The 17,563-nt window shown below is 34.5% G+C and overlaps 1 protein-coding gene across 1 annotated transcript in view; it reads right to left on the bottom strand.

Moving 5' to 3' along the window:
• The window catches only part of LOC136025676 (protein NipSnap-like), a 32,655-nt gene extending 17,972 nt beyond the window's left edge, over positions 1-14,683 (bottom strand). Inside the window, exons 1-2 of the mRNA XM_065701653.1 lie at positions 14,572-14,683; positions 5,741-5,929 (exon numbers count right to left, since the gene is read on the bottom strand). Coding sequence (XP_065557725.1) covers positions 5,741-5,929; positions 14,572-14,624 — 242 coding nt within the window. The 5' untranslated portion in view covers positions 14,625-14,683. The remainder of the gene's footprint in view (positions 1-5,740; positions 5,930-14,571) is intronic.
• Between the last annotated feature and the right edge of the window lie 2,880 nt (positions 14,684-17,563).

Below are 17,563 nucleotides of genomic sequence, written 5' to 3'. Positions count from 1 at the left end.
AGAACAAACACCGATAAATTGATGGCACACCACCATTGGCTTGTTTATTGGGTGCTAGAAATTTATGACAATAAGATAGAACTTGGAGTTTTATCACTTCTTGATCCACCTTTTTTACGTTCTTTCAAATATAAATCTACAAAAGCACTTTGATATTATCAAGAGCTTTGAGTTAAGCCATTAAACATCGCTATGATATTAGGTTAGCCTACTAGCTCTGCTAGTCAGCAAACGATTTATGACAGTTATTAAGGGGATTGGGAGTATGCAGGACGGACGATTGTAAACCTCATCTTTGGGGTTTTTGATCAGGGGGATTATGATGGCACTCTTTTCTGCTTCCCAACTTTTCCAATCCAGGACTGAGACACTAAGTGTCACCTCTGGGTGCCATACACCACTTTATGACGGCCTTATCACTTTGACTTTATAAAAAGTGATTAAATATAAAATTAGCTTTTAAATGAGCCCTTAAACAGATCTCTATGACATTCATGTGCCCCCACCCAACCTTTCTATTCCGTAGATGGCACACAAATATTCGTTTTCGGTCCTATATGGCACTTCCAAAAGACATTTTGAAATAAAAATTATAGGATACTAATAGGCTTACAAGTCATGCAATAAAATAAACTGTTGTTGTAGTAATCTAAAAAGCACATAGAAGCAAAATGTATAGGATATTAATAGGCTTACACTACATACAGTAAAATAAACTGTTGTTGTAGTAATCTATTCAATGATTCGCTGTGTTATGGTATGTTCACCTTTGCCTTTAAGAGACAATTAATACCTTTGTTAAAGAGTTGTGGATCTATATTATTACATATTGTTGTGTTCATCCTGTAGGCTAATGCTTCTGTTAGTTCATAAAACATAGTTCAACAGGTTCCCTAAGGATCCTCTTGCTATGCCCATATTCATGAAGTAGCCAATGATTTTTATACTACAAGAGATTTGGGTTCATATTTTGATTGTATATATAGCTTACTTTGTTGCTATAAAGCTTTTAATGTAAAAGAACGTAAAAAAAACTATCACTGACTCACACAAATCCTTCCATAGTGTTTCCCATAAAGTATTCTGTAATTGTTTTTCTTTTACATGACTATAATTCGCTTAAATTTTAGAATTAATAATTTGCTTAAATAAGCTATTTAAATTCAAAGATCCCAACAAGCAATGATTTTTCTCAAAATTTATATTTGGCAAAAATTTTTGCCAAATTTAAGATTTTTGTGTATAAACTGTGTGTATAAACTAAGTGTATACTCTTAAAAGATTCAAGATTAGTTTAGTAAAAATCGCTATTGTACTTACGACTAGTGCCGCATCGAATTTACGCTGCCTTTTACAATGTAACAAAAACTAACTATGATTTACCAAACTACTAAAAGAATGAACGAAGGAATTACTGAAACGACAGGTCTTGCAGTGCACTGGTTCAAGATTGTTCTTGTGGCGTGTGTTTCTTTTGACTGGAGCGTCGGGGGCTAGTAGGGAACCGTGTTTATCAGTCAAAAGCACGGATTGTCTAAACTTACACATCGATGGGTGCCTGCGTTCTTTAAGGGTTGGGATGTATTGAGCTGCAAGGGTAGATTTGTAGGTGACATACTTGATTACTAAGAAAATTTTCAAGGCCCTTTTTTGCACTCTTTGAGTGTCATTGTTGAGGTAGTCAATATGTTGCACTTGTGGTTCCCAAACAGGACATGTGTTTTCAAGCAGATTGCGTACATAACACGTGTACGTGAGCAACAATTGCTTTATATAAAACCTGAATTGACACAATGTGGTGAAGGAGTTGAAACTCATGATCTCTTCCTATATTTATAAAATTCTGAAAAACTAAACCTGTTCAGGTTTTAACTCAAACTCAAAAACTAGCAATTTTTTCAGGGCAATGTGTGAAAAATTCAGGGCAATGTATTGAATTGACACAATGCGGTGAAGGAGTTGAAACTCATGATCTCTTCCTATATTTATAAAATTCTGAAAAACTATTGCCCTACTGAAAACTCAAAAACTACGCAACATAACACGACTAGGAGCAAAGAAAATCCTTAAACAGCCTGCAGTAAACAAAAGACTAAATCATATAGCTCTTAATATTATTTTAGTAACCATGAAATCAAAAAATGTTACATTGTTAATTCGTAAAAAACCTCACGCAAGCTTGGTATTCAGAAAAGCAGTAGTTTTTTCTTTAAGAATTTTAAAAATCACTTCATTTGAAACAGTTTTTCAGATATATGTCTCATAAATTCTGAAGCAGTATTTTTTATTCAATTCTAAGTATCAATTTCACTCTTTCCTTATGTCAAAACTATGTTTTATTAATTTGACTAAAAATTAAAACAGGAAATTAAGACTTGGAATATGAGGTGAATGATGACTTACATATTACCTAGCATGAGATCTCGATGAGAATGAGATGAAGATAATGAGAACAATGACTTAGAGTTACTTAAAACGAGAATAAATAACAGTTTGAATAGGGATAAATCCTTTTATTAGACAGTGGAAAAAATTTACTGGATATTTCAATCTCATGCATAATCAGTAGAAATAAGAAATCATATTAAATTAAAATGAGTTCACAGTGCAAATTCACGTATTCCCATAACTCGTTGGGATAACCCTTATATGAGGGAATATGAAATGTGTATAATGTACACAATGATCATGCAATATTCCTCATGGAATCTCTGGCCTCCAATTTCTTTTAATACCAATTAAATTGGATTTTTGCTGTTAATATAGTCTCAATGAGTTAAACTTCCCTTCTTATACAATAATTATTCTTTTTTTGATATTTCAACTGAAAACTTGACAATACAGCTAAGGGGCTTACTGACGTTACAGTCTCCGCATTTACGCTTATGAAGCCCTTCCTTCTGGAAACCACCACATCATATTTTATTTTTATAGCACTTGGTATTATAGCAATCGCAATTCCTGTCAGTCTGTCTGTCTGTTGGTCTCTTGGTCCCGGTTTTGCTAGTTTGGACACTTCCAGATAATCTAGGACGACAAAAGTTGGCAGGCGTATCAGGGACCAGACCAGATTAAATTAGAAAGTCTCTTCCCCAGAGTGGAGGGATGGTTAATTCAGAAAAATTAAAAAAATGAGGTATTTTTAACTTACGAACGGTGGTCGTATCTTAATGAAATTTGATACTTAGGAGGATCTCGTGCTTCAAAGCTCTTATTTTAAATCCCAACCAGATCCGGTGACACTGGGGGGAGTTGGAGGGGGAAACCGGAAATCTTGGAAAACGCTTCGCATGGAGAGATTGGGATAAAACTGGGTGGAAAAATTAAGCACAAGTCCTATAAGCGTAATGGAAAGAACCGGAGCGGATCCACTCTCTTTGGGGAGTTGGGGGGGGGGGGGGTATGGATTTTCAGTGCTTTGGCGAGTTAAGTGCTTCTGAGCATGCTAGGACAATGAAAGTTGGTAGGCGTGTCAGGGACCTGCACAAATTGACTTGATAACAGTCATTTCCCCGATTCGACCATCTGGGGGAGGGGGGGGGGGCTGGAGGGATAGGAAATCGTGAAAATTGAGCTATCTATATCTTACAAATAGGTAATCGGATCTTAATGAAACTTGATATATAGAAAGATCTTTTGTCTCAGATGCTCCATTTTCAATTCGAATTGGATCTGGGGACATATGAGGGTGGAGGAGGGAAACGGAAATCTTGGAAGCCAGAAATCTTGGAAAACGCTTAGAGTGAAGAGGTCGGGATGAAACTTGATGGGATTAATAGGCACAAGTTCTAGATATATGATTGACATAACTGGAGCGGATCCACTCTCTTTGGGAGAGTTGGGGGGATTTCCAGTGTTTTGGCGAGTTTGGTGCTTCTGGACGTGCTAGGACAATGAAAATTGGTAGGTGTGTCAGGGACCTGCACTAATTTACTGGATAACAGTCGTTTCTCCAATTCGACCAGCTGGGGAATGGAGGGAGAAGAAAAATTGATAAAAATGAGGTATTTTTAACTCGCAAATGGTTGATCAGATCTTATTGAAATTTGATATTTAGAAGGACCTCGCGTCTCAGAGCTCTTATTTTAAATTCCGACTGTATCTGGTGATATTGGGGAGATTTGGAGGAGGAAACAGGAAATCTTGGAAAACACTTGGAGTGGAAAAATTGGGATGAAACTTGGTGGGAAGAATAAGCACAAATCCTAGATAAGTGATTGACATGACCAAACTGAATATGCTCTTTTTGGGGGAGTTGGAGGGGTGTTAATTCCGAAAAATTAGAAAAATTGTGGTATTTTTGACTTACGAATGGGTTACCAGATCTTAATGAAATTTTACATTTAGAACGAACTCATGTCTCAGAGCTCTAATTTTAGATCCCGACCAGATCTGGTGACGTTAGGGGAGTTGGAGGGGGAAACTGGAAATCTTGGAAAACAATTAGAGTGGAGAGATCAGGATGAAACTTGGAGGGGGGAATAAGAACATCTCGTAGATACATGATTGGCATAACTGGACTGGATCCGCTCTCTTTGGGGGAGTTAGGAGGGATCCAGTGCTTTGGCGAGTTTGGTGCTTCTGGATGTGCTAGGATGATGAAAATTGGTAAGCGTGTTAGGGACCTGCACAAATTGACTTGATAACAATAGTTTTTCCCAATTCAACCACCTGTGGGGACGAAGTGAAAGGAAAAATTAGAAAAAGTGAGGAATTTTTAACTTATGAATGGGGATCAGATCATAGTGAATTTTGATATTTAGAACGACCTCATGTCTCAGAGCTCTTACTATATATCCCAAACGGAATTAAGCTTCTGATTTTCCTTTTAAATCAATCTATTGATTCTTAGAATTTTGCTAGAGCTAATGCTATATGAGCTCTTGGCTCTTCTGACCTTGTCACAAGTGCTGTATGAACTCTTGGCTCTTGTTTTGATTGATTTTTAATGACGCAAGCACTTATAATAATACACAAATCCAATCACAATTGACAGTTATTTTTTCTATATACCTGGACAGCTGAGCAAAATAACTGATTTTTGCATCCTGAGGTTGAGATCTATGGCCAGTGGCATCAAAAGGAAGGGGGACGTATTTTTCTTCCCCTAGACTTTGAAAAATACCTTTTTAGTGTGTTATTTTCATTGAAAAATGCATTTTTTGCATTTTTATTGAAAAGACCAAGAGAATATTAAACTGAACACCCCTCCCCCTCCCCAGACTCCAGATTATGAAAACACCTCTCCACTACAAGTTTTGTTAATTGCCCACAATCCAAGACAGTTATTTTTCTCCAGCATAAGTGAATTTATTACTGGATACCAGATCTCTCAAATCATAAAGGACTTTCTTTTCCTCATCATTAGAAGTCTAAGAACAATGATGAGTTTATCATCAAAGTTCTCTCATTGTTGTTCTATTTGGCAGAAAAAATGTCATTCTTTGCACTTTTTGCTAACATCAGTGAGCTGTAGAAGGTCGAACAACGAACAACGAGCTGTAGAAGGTCGAACAACGGTGAACAACGATGAACTAAAGAACAGTAATCTGTACAGAAAGATGTAAGATCTTAGCGCTAAAGAACAGGCTTATAGAAGTTTTAAATTATTTGGCGAAAAAAAAAATGAGGTATAATTCAATATTCAGATTTACAGTATCATTACCTTACCTTAAATTACCTTAAGTCGTATGTGCTAGTGGTGATAGATTCAAGAATTAAAAATATCATACAAAAAACTTACATATTTTTCAAGTAGCCCTCTGTTTTATCAGGCTTTACATTGTGTGTTTGAATTTCATAGATCACTTCTTTATCAGCTAAAAGTCTAGAATGAGATTCCTTGGTGGGCTCAATCTTTCGAACTAAGAGCTTGCTGAGCCATCCTTCACTAGATTCTAAGCAAGATGACCCAGAATGAAATGCTCGCCTAAAAATAAATAGATGCATGCTAGAAAGATGAAATATAACATAAGTAACTATAAGATAAAACTATAAGACCTTAGCTAGGATAAGAAAATGATCAAAAATGGGGTTTTTAAAGGTCAAATGAAAATACTGAAGTAGCTATAATTATAAGATTAGAGGTATTATCTAAAACCATGACCTGATGGGCAAACCTTCACACCCTTCACAAGCCAAATTTAACAGTACATTTTTATTCAGGGGTAAGCATACTGAACAAATGATTGTAAGAGAACAGATTTATGGCAAAGGCAACTTTGCTGTTTTTACTCTACTTCTTTTAAGTAGCAAAAAGGGATAGCACCGCAATGCACTTCAGTTTTACACAATCTTAATACTGGGATCTCTTTATTTTTAGGATAATTTCAACTTAGTTTATGTTTTAAAACATACCCTTTACCTTAACATGAAACAAACTTTTTTTTTCTTATTCATAGCCACAGCATTGCAAAGAAGTCCAAATTTCATGTATAGCTTCCCATACTTCAAGCAATGATGGTAAAGTCCAGTGACCCTCCCCCAAGGTACACTGCTCCCAGAAAAACTAGCATTACTTGTTATAATTGCAGCATGCTGTTCCAAGCTTATTCATGCTGAAGTCAACTAATTGACTAGTAAATGACTTCAGCCTTTGAAATGGGGTAGAAGAGCCAAAAAAACACAATGAAACTGAAACAGAAATAACAATCACAACAATAGGTATATAGACAGCTAAAGTCATAAAGAGCTTCCTAACCTAATAATATTCATAGAAACAAATCAAACACCAAAAACAATAACAAAGCATTCTAGTAAAATGCTGTATTAAGCATAACCTATCCAACTTGTTTTTGAACCTAAAGCTCTTTGATAGTAATGTTTTGCTGATACAATTGGGCTTTTAATTTGAGTCAAGTGGCAATCTTGGTGGGGATGGGGTGAATTTTTAGGTAAATTTTGATAAAAAGACTTTATTGTGTTAAAGATGCACACAAAAGAACAACAGCAAAACAAAAGCAAAATTTTTAGCAAGACCTCCTCTCTTTTCATTAGCCCTCTCTTCTCTATATTTTTCATCAGTTTCATCAGTTTTCATCAATAAAATACATGAAAACAATTTGACAATATATGCATAAGATGTTTGGATCAATCAACCAGTTGGCTAGTCAAAACTGATATATCTATACAGGAACTTAGGTCAGTCAACTCATTGGCTAAATCAAGGCCTTTTATGAGAATTATGAAGTTAGTTAACTAGTTTGATATTAAAAGTCAACCAGTCAACTGGTTGTGTAAAATTACTGTGTTGTGTTACTGGTTGTGTAAAAACTCAAGTGGTAAGTAACAAAAACTCTTGCATATATTATCTAAAATGTCCTATTAGTCAATTAGCTGGCCAATTATTTGCTTCATGGTTTTTTCTTCCTTTCATGCTTTGTTCTTGCCAATCAGGCCATCTGAAACTTTATAATACTTACTTGTTTTCCATTTATATAGTTTTTCAAGATTTTTAGTTTTTCACAATTTCACTTCTCAAAATCATGGTGGAGTAGTGAGGTAAAGCAAAGGCAGTATATACAGCCAGGGTATAAAGACAACATATCAGTCATATCTTGGGAATAACTGGGGGATTTAGGTAAAATTTTCAGGGAGGGCAAGGAGAATTCAAGTATCATGTCTAGGAAGAGGCATAAGATTGACAAAACAATTTGGTTGCCTAAATACTGGTTAACCCAAAACGAGCCAAATAATTTTCCTTCAATGCCCTAAATTTACATCAGTAACCTTAAGCATACAAGAACTTTAAATAATTGTTTTACTGGAAAAAATGTTCCAAACTTATTGTACAATCAGCCAAGACTTGTAATACTTATGTCCACCCCAGTTGCTTGACTTTGAATGAGTGAGATCATTCCAGACTTAAACTAATAGATGTAGAACACTAAAAAATGAATATATATTTTGTCACTCTCATAAGTTTGAAAATCACACCCAAGAGTTTCTGGCCAGATGGGCCCCTATGCAGAAAACAAGCTTGAAGCATTTTTTTGCTGCATTGGTTTGTGATTCCCAAAAATCTGCCAACCTTAGGACTATCTACTTTAGTTCTTCTGCCCTAGGAATGACACATGGGCGGATAAAAGATAGAATTATCTATTAAGAAATGAACTAACATCATTTTTATATAATCCTAATAAGGGGGTTAATGCCAGATTTGCCTCTTACTCAATCGGACTATCTGTCTTGGCTTTTTCTACAATTGGCCATGACTTGATGACCACAACTAATTGATTTTGATTCCAAATCAATGGATTATGCTCTAGTTGTTGGATCTCCCAGTATCTGTAATGCCTAGTTGGCAGGAGACTTGAATCCAGTCAGGCTCCTTTGTAGAATAGTTTTGGATCCACCCCCAAAAGATAGACCCAAATTGTGTTTGTCTCTCATAGGTTTTTAACTCAAAGGCATGCAGACAGCACTAGCAGGACCACAACAAAAGCAAAAAATTTTTTATCATTGGTTATTTCTATGTGTAATTCTTGAAACCAGGCCAGCAAATTTTGTTTTTCCAAATTGGCTCAGACTTAGAGGACATGCAAACAAAGACAAAGTGGAGTCAATAAAGGCCAAAGCTATGGAGAAAACTTGTAGTATTTGTTCATGATACCATAAATAGGCCAAATGTGTTCTGTCTCCAATGAGCTAGCAACTTATTGGGCATTCATGCATAAGGGGAGAACCAAATTGAAAAAAAGAAAGTGGATTACATCAATTTCAAAACCCAAAATGGGTCAAACATTGCTTTCCTCCAACAGGTGTAAAAATTTTAGGGTAATTAGCTTAGACAAAGAGGACCTTAATGAGAGCAATATCTTTTAAATGAAATGTAGTTATATCAATTTTTAGAACACAAAATTTGGTATTTTTTGTCTTTTTTGATGACAATAAAAAGAAAACTCTTTAATAAATGACCTTGATATACATTCAGTGAAAGAAACAAAAAGTTACACCAAAAATAAAATAAGAAGATGCTTTTGGTTGAATGGTAAACTAAGATATATTTATATTCCAGTGGCTCAACAGAGTAGGGGTTAAGAGAACTATAGAGAACTAAAAATTATGTATATTTTCAATCTTATGAAGAATAAAGCCACTTCCCATCAACCAAAAATTCCATAGTAAATTATGACTAAAAGTATTTTGCAAAAAAACTACTCTTGATTGAAATATTGACTTAATTGTGGAATTCCCCCCAAAATTCACACTAAAATTCAACATACAAATTCTTAACCCGAAAACTGACTTTTAAAAAAAGATTTTCCTACTGTATAATAAAACTGTCATAATTAGAAACAAACATGGACTGATTCGAAAAATGGTTATTGGTCTAGGAAAAGTGTGAAAAAAAAGGTTAACCTCAAACAAATGCTATAAAAATGATTCCTTCACTACCCAACCCAAAAATATGTGCTGATTCCGAATCCGAAAAGTTTACCACTCTAGCCCTTTCAAAAATTTAATTTTTTTTGGTTGAATTTGAGGTTGATGCAAAAAATGTTGATTGAGTATATACCAGCAAATGTAATTAGATATGTCATTTCTATGCTCTTCTTTTGCTAATGAACATGAAACTAAATGTTTAAAGTCAAAAGAATTGTTTGAGGCTTAAGGCCATGATTAAGTGAACTGATGGAACTCAAAAATCCCATGTTAAATCGAAAATTTATATTTAAAAAGTACTCAAGTATTCATTGGCGGAAGATGCCGCTTTTAATATCAGGCCATAGCTTCTTGAAGATGATACAAAATGTTTGAAAGGATTTTGCTCTATTTCCTCTAATTGCTTAGAAATCTTAGAAAATGTCTAGGTCCTTTTCACAAGTGTACTCTATGAAGGATATTGCTTTTCGAACAAAATCGGTACTATCATGAGCAGAAGACAACAGCCTGTAAGATGATTGGAACCATTTTCCTGTTTTCTAACAGTCCCATAGAATATTTTCAGCTACCTGAAATTTTTACAAGACGGTTACCAGAAAGAATCATCTCAGATCGCCAATAATACCCCCAAGAGACCAAAATAACAAGCTGGTATAATCAGCTGCTCGTTAATAGTGTGAAATTTTCATAAATTATATCAATGCAATGAAGAAACCTAGAAATAAGAAATAGTCAGGAGCCTTCAGTAAAGTTGTGCACACAAAGTCGAAATCATGGGAAAAATTAAATCAAAGCGAGGTATGCAACTGCAAAACTGCAAAAAATTTGGGGATAGGCGAGTGGATAAAGAACCAAAAAGAGGCTAAGGTGGACTGTTGCATGGAAGTTGGAAAGAATGGACTGGTCAACCTCAAATGAGGCACGACTACTTTTACCAAGTACAATGTCAGCTTGAATGTTCTCAGCTAGATACTTGCTTTTTCATGATTTTTACCCAGAAAGACTTCTACATTGAAAAGATAAACCGCAATCCAGGCTTTTGAATCGAAAAGATTTTTCCCAAGCTGAAAGGATTCTTCATGGATGCTTTGATCCCAGAGTTCCATGGGGGCTTCCAATATGAGAGCTGTACTTATAAGATTAATTGTCTAGTACTGGTAACAGGAAAATTCATTTTCCTTACATTCTATCCTTCTTTGTATTTACATACTTAATTATATTGTCATTTGAAATAAAATACCTTTGTTTATATTGCTTGTCCTCCAACTTTATCAAACAGTTTGTGGTAATGAACTGTAGTAAAGAGCGACCCGGCTCAATAGTAACCAAAACTCTAAAAAATTGAATTTTGATACCAATTGCTACATCAAAAGAATCACATTTTAATGCTGATTTTAAATATATGAGCTTCATCAAGTTTAGTCTTACCCATCAAAAGTTACTAGCCCGAGAAAATTTCTTTATTTTAGAAAATAGGGGGAAACAACCCCAAAAAGTCATAGAACCCTACTGTAGAAGTTTCAAGCTCCTATCTACAAAAATGTGGAATTTTGTATTTTTTGTCAGAAGGCAGATCACAGATGCATGTTTATTTATTTTCTTTTTCAGTGGAGATTGTATCAACCCAGTGGTCCTAGAATGTTGCAAAAGGGCTCATTTTAATGGAAATGAAAAGTTCTAGTGCCCTTTTTAAGTGACCAAAAATTGGAGGGCACCTAGGCCCCCATCCCACGCTAATTATTTTCCCAATGTAACTGGATCAAAATTCTGAGATAGCCATTTTATTCAGCATAGTCAAAAATCCTTATAACTATGTCTTTTGGGATGACTTACTCCCCCACAGTCCCCATGGGAGGGGCTACAAGTTACAAACACTGACCAATGCTTACATTTAGTAATGATTATTGGGAAGTGTACAGACGTTTTCACAGGCGTTTTCATTTAGTTGGGGGCAGGGGTTGAGAAGAGAGGGATATGCTGGGGGAACTTTTCATGCAGAAATTTGTCATAGGGGAAGAAAATTTCCATGAAGGGAGCACAGGATTTTCTAGGATTATTTAAAAAAAAACAATGAAAAAATAAATATGACAAAGTTTTTTCAACTGAAAGTAAGGAGCAACATTAAAACTTAAAAGGAACAGAAATTATTACACATATGAGGGGCTCACCTCCTCCTAATACCTTGCTCTTTACACTAAAGTATTTTTAGAAATTTCAACTATTTATTCTATGGCTTTTGTGATTCAGGGGTCATTCTTAAGAAATTGGGACAAAATTTAAGCTTTAGCATGAAGAGCAAGGTACTGACAAGGGGGTGAACCCCCTCATATATGTAGTAAAAATATGAGAATACAGAAGTTCCTTACGGAAGCTAATTTGTAAGTTACATATATCTTTAACTAATAAAATTTATTTTTACTAATAATTTTACTAATAAAATAATTGTAAAAAATTAAAAGTTCTAGTTGCCTTTTTAGGTAAACAAATAATTGGAGGGTAAGTAGACCTCTTTCCCTGCTCCTTTTCTTTTCTCAATATCATTCAATCAAAACTATGAGAAAGCCATTCAGCCAAAAAAATAAATATACAAATTTTGTTTTAATTATTCATCTGTGTAGAGCAAAAATCAAAACATGCATTGATTAAAAAACGTTCAAAAATTAAATTAAATAAAAACAAGTGTTTTTTAACTTAAAGTAAGGAGTGACATTAAAACATGAAACAAACAGAAATTACTTCATATATGAAAGGGGCTGCTTCCTCGTCAATGCCCAGCTCTTCACACTAAAGTCTGACTCTTTCTCTTAACTCTATTTTTTAAAACAGTAAAAAACTTCAGCGTAAAGAGCGGGGCGTTCATGAGGAAGCAGTCCCTTTCACATACAAAGTAATTTCTGTTTGTTTTAAGTTTTAATGTCACTCCTTACTTTCAGTGAATTTTTTTTAATTTAATTTGTAAGAAAACTTTGGTTTTCTAAGAATCCTTGAAGAAAGCTTTCAACTAAGTTTGGTGTTTAGTTTCAAATTAATCAACTGAGGTATTTTAAATAGCCTATCTCTAGGAAAAAAAAGTGGAAAAAACAATAAATTTTAAAATGCACTCTATGCATGCTGTCACAGTTGCATATACATGGGCATTTTGTACTTGAGAATGATAGTGCTCTTTTGCTCATTCTCTCTTCTCCCTTGGTTGGTAACCAAGCTTTGCAAGATGCAGCCAAATATATTACTATTTCTCAGCTGAAGCATCTTGCCAAAGGAAGCTGTCTATCAAAACCTTTGACAAGACTTGATAATTGGTGCTATTTGAAGTTTTGACAATTGATGGTCTCTACAGAATTAAAAGACAGAAGGCTAACCTTACTTCAATTTTGAAGCTCCATGTTTTCAAGTTCACTTAATCATGGCTTTAAAGCTTTGAGAGAGAGTGAGAAAGATATAAAATTATATCATAGTTAGAATATTATGTATATCATGAAGTAAGAATTGTTTTCTTAGCATGTTTTGTGCTTAATGGCCCCAATTGAAGGCTAACAACCATTTTATGCTATCATGGGTACTAGGGTAAAGGCACTGACAATTTAACAGTTTTTGTAAAAAAAAAAAAAAAAAAAAAAAACACTTTTTCTACTATAAAAGGCTTAATTTAAAGATTTTTGGTTTGAAAAGGGTTTCAGCATGTAGGAAAAATACCTACAAATGTTACTGTTTGATTCGAAGTTTGAAGTTTTATTAGAAAAAGGTACAAAACTCTGATTTTCTTAAATTGCAGCATTTTCCCCTATAGATTTGACAGAACAGAAAAGTTACCTGTTTTTGACAGAAGTCAGAACCCAATTCAACATGTGTCATAATACTTAGGGAATACTTGTGAGCAGATCCTGATGTATTCAACATGACTATTCTCTTTAATTTATTTCTTTGTTTCTCTTCAACATTTTTAATGTGTAAATGAATAAGACACATTTCAGATAGTGGAAGCAAAAAACTGAAAAAATTACCTCAAGTACAGGGATGAAATAGGATAATCATATAGTGTAATCATGTGACCTTGGTCTCTATAATAACATTTGCAATATAATAGTGTGGTATAGGTTTCTCTATAAGTGCTATCTGGAATGGCCCACTTCTACTCAGCTTTAATGGCCCTGCAAAGATTTCTTTGTTGTTTGCAGTAAAATTGTTGTCAATATTTGGCAATTTCAAAGTTAATCTACCATTTTAATCTACTTTATAAATTTGTAGTTTTGACTATCCTTCATTGTGAAAGTCCAGAATTCTTGAAATATGCATGTCCTACTTAAAATTATTAGAAGTGCATGACACCAAGGAGTTCAACATGTTTCATTAGCATTTTTGGTGGGATAGTCTAAAAAACAAAAGTAAATTTCAAAAAATTTATGTGAGTGAGTTTCAAGTTACAAAAATTAGTGAGTTTCAAGGATTCTAGTCTAGGCTCCCATTACCTTCTCAACTAGCCTAGGCAATAGATATATATATTTTAGGTAAAATTCTAGTTAATTGACTTCTTGCTATCTTGGAAAGGGTTAAGGTTAAGAAAATGAAACTTTCAAGGATGGGTCTACAGGCTAAAGTATGTCCCAGGAAGGTATTTTAAAGTACCCACCTATACTCTTTCTCCCTCTAGAGGGCCCTGAAATTTGCCTACATGACAGGTCTATCCCTATTGAAATTTTGACAAAACAGCATTTTACCTTAATTTTTAGTTACCAGTTGCTTTTTCTCTGCCTTTAGTTCTGAAAATGCAATTCCTGTTATTTGAGTAGAAATTTCACCCATATCAATGTTTTTTTTCAAAATTTAGGAAATGTATTTGCATATCTCTAAAACCTTATAAAATGGAATTGAGCAAATTTATGAAGCTGAAAACACTTTTGTTGTGCTTCAATTAAGCAGAAGATCCATTTTGCAAAGTTTCACTTTTATAACACACATATTTTTAAAGGTCATCAAAGACCAGGGCCCTCTAGAGGGAGAAGGATTGGATGTAGTTGCTTCAAAATACCGGGACATACTTAAGTCTGTAGATTCATCCTTGAAAGTTTCATTTTCCTAACCTAAACCCTTTCTGAGATAGCAAAAAGTCAATTAACTAGAATTTTGCCATATTTTATTACATGGAAAACTATTCTAAACTACATTTCTTTCATTATGATTGCTCTTTACCTTTCAACAACAGAGAATAGTTGGAAAACTCGGCAAAATTTTCCATGATCCATTTTAAATTTATAATAAATTTTCCTTTATAATCGTTTTCTTGACTAAGTATAGGAGAACGCATCCAGATCAAACAATTCAGCTGTGTCGAAACACAACAGAAATGAAAACTGCCAGAAAAGTTAATAGGTCTCAGACCCAGACAAAAATTAGCCTACATGATACACATGTCTATTTATTTATTTATTTATTATACAAAATACGGTAAGTTTTCAAACTTGTCACGCACTGAACATAATAAAAAGAAGTTATGACAATACTGACTAAATAATACACACATACAAATCAATGAAAATAACAACTACGACAAACACTGACAGATAATACTATACATAATTTAAAAATGGTTTAATGTGAAAATTTGTTTCTGCTAGTTCCGTTTTGAATCTGTTTATGTCATTTGTTAGAAATGTTTCAGGTGGAAGGTCATTCCATGGCTTCCACACCCTGTTCTAAAATGAATGTTGGCCTATTTTCCTTTTTGAAAGTGAGGGGTACAATTTATGTGGGTGATAACGGGTCCTGTTAGTGTAATTAAATGTAAAGAACTGTGATGTGCTTATGTTATCAATACCTATCTGCTCTATTATTACAATATTAAAGAAAGGGTTGAGCATTTGAAGGTTCTAATGGACATATATGATGACGTTCGTGCATGCAAAAAGCCTGAAAAACATCACATCATTTTCTGTCCAATAAAAAAAAACGTTTTATTATTGGACAGTTTGCCCAATTATAATAGGCCCAATATACTGTAATTTCACTGGGTGAAATTATAGTGTAAAATTGGGGGAAGGCGTACTTGATTAAAACCTTAATTAATTAAAGGCTAGGTACATCAAATTACTTCCACAGAAAAATATATTAAAAAATTAGAAAACGAAATGAAAACTGAAAAGAAACAAAAGTATTGTTGTAATAATTTCTTTGAAATAATAACCTAAAACGTTAACTTGACGAAGATTGAATTTAAACCGGAGAAGGAAAAAGCAGGAAGGGAATCGAAAAAATTCACAACGGAAAAAACAAAGGGTATGTGAATTAATTTAAATTAGAAAAAGAAGAAAAGCAATGATTAAACACTTAATTCTATCAGTTTTAAAGAGATCGAATACAATGTGCACCAATTAGCACACATTTCTAGCCCAAAGTGAATACAAGTCCCCATGCCTTACCACTGGAACCAAATTGGCTTAACCATCAAATACACCGGAAACAAACAATAGGTACACCAACTAGCAAAAGTGGCAAACCCCTTATTGCCGAAGATGATTATGAGCCAACAGCCGTTTCTCGCCCAAAGTGAACCGATTCTTACTTATAAATCCCTCTCCCGTGATAGGCATCAAGTTCACCGGAAACAAATAAATGGGTACGCCAACTAGCATAGTTACAAGCCCTTATTGCTGAAGTTGACTGTAGCTTAACAGCAGATTATTACTTACAAATCCCCTACATGTCTTACCATTGGAACCAAACTGGTTTTACTATCAAATACACTGGAAACAAATAATAGATACACCAATTAGCAAAAGTTGCTAACTCCTCATGGCCGGAGGTGGTTATTACCTAACAGCCGACTGTTGCTTACAAGTCCTCTATATGTCTCACAATTTGTATCGGCCTAGATTTCGTTTCAGTGTGTACCTTACTAAAGACGTTGTCAACCCCTTGAAGCTTTCAAACTGGTATACCTCATGAAGGAGTTTTTGTACCAAAAAATGGATGTCACATACTGTGATCAGATCATCAAGAGCTATCGATTACCGTCGAAAAAAATTCTATCTGCCTTAGTTCAAAAGTTGATTTTTTTTGCCGTAAGCCAACTTTCTAACATCACCACTTAGAAAGGAGCAAAGTATAAGCTCCAATTTCTTTAGCAATGAGAGAACTTTTAAAGTTTATTATGCACATCTAATACCATTTCTTTACCGCAATCCCAAGTCCGAAAAACCGAATGATAAACTCAGCTGAAATCACAAACAGAAATGGGTACAAACAATAGAAGGCAGCACTTTCGGATCCGTGGGAAAATGCCGCATTTTTGCTTTTGTAAGTTTTTCTGTTTATCACTCAAAGAAGATATATTGGTTGTGGGGCCGGGTAACTGCCGCATATATTTAGCACTTATAGATTTTAGTCCATCTTCAATTTGAAAGTGGTGCCTGCCTGCTTGCCTGCTAGAATGGAGCTTTCCACTTGAAAACAGAAACATGGTTTGATGAAACGAAAGCTTGGCTGCACAACTTCAGATACTCCTCTCTGACATAGGCTATATAATTCCACTTCACTTCGCACACGATAGGCTCTGGCTCGTATACAAGCAAAAACCATCCTTTTTGGCCCCAGACAAGAGTTCTGCGGAGCTTTCCGAAATGTAATGTCGTATTCATCAATCCGGCCTGAGGTCAATACTTTCCGTAAGAACCGCAAAGGTTAGACCCTTACCAGTTTCCAGGGATAAGCTAAGATCGGCGGCATAGGGAAAAAAACAGGGACAAAACCAAAGTATTGCTCTCGCAAGACAATAAAGGGTGATTGCCGCCCTACTTTGCTTATTAAATCATAAAAGGTGAAAACTTTCTATCTTATATATTGAAACGATATCGTCTCAATGTTAGTTAGACTCAATGTTCAAATTTAAGTTATATTTATTTAATTTTTTAGATAGTGTGCACTGAAAATATAAGTAAATTTGTCAAACAATTATATCAGACAATATCTAAAACAATCTCTGACAGAATGAATAAAGAAATTTTGGAAAAAATTATACGCTTCAAACATTGAAATTGAAATTAAATTTTTGAGCGCTTAACAAAATTTAAAATATAACGTTTTATAATACGAAGCAAATTCTTTGCTACTTATAGTATATCTTTGTATCTCTTCCCCTCCCCTTGGGCCATGCTTGATTCTTTTCATCATTTTCGTCCTTTGTAAA

The sequence above is a fragment of the Artemia franciscana genome, chromosome 4 (assembly GCF_032884065.1).
Source record: "Artemia franciscana chromosome 4, ASM3288406v1, whole genome shotgun sequence".
NCBI classification, from domain to species: Eukaryota; Metazoa; Arthropoda; class Branchiopoda; order Anostraca; family Artemiidae; genus Artemia; species Artemia franciscana.
Note: the sequence above shows the minus strand (reverse complement) of the source record. Positions and strands in the feature narration are given on the sequence as shown.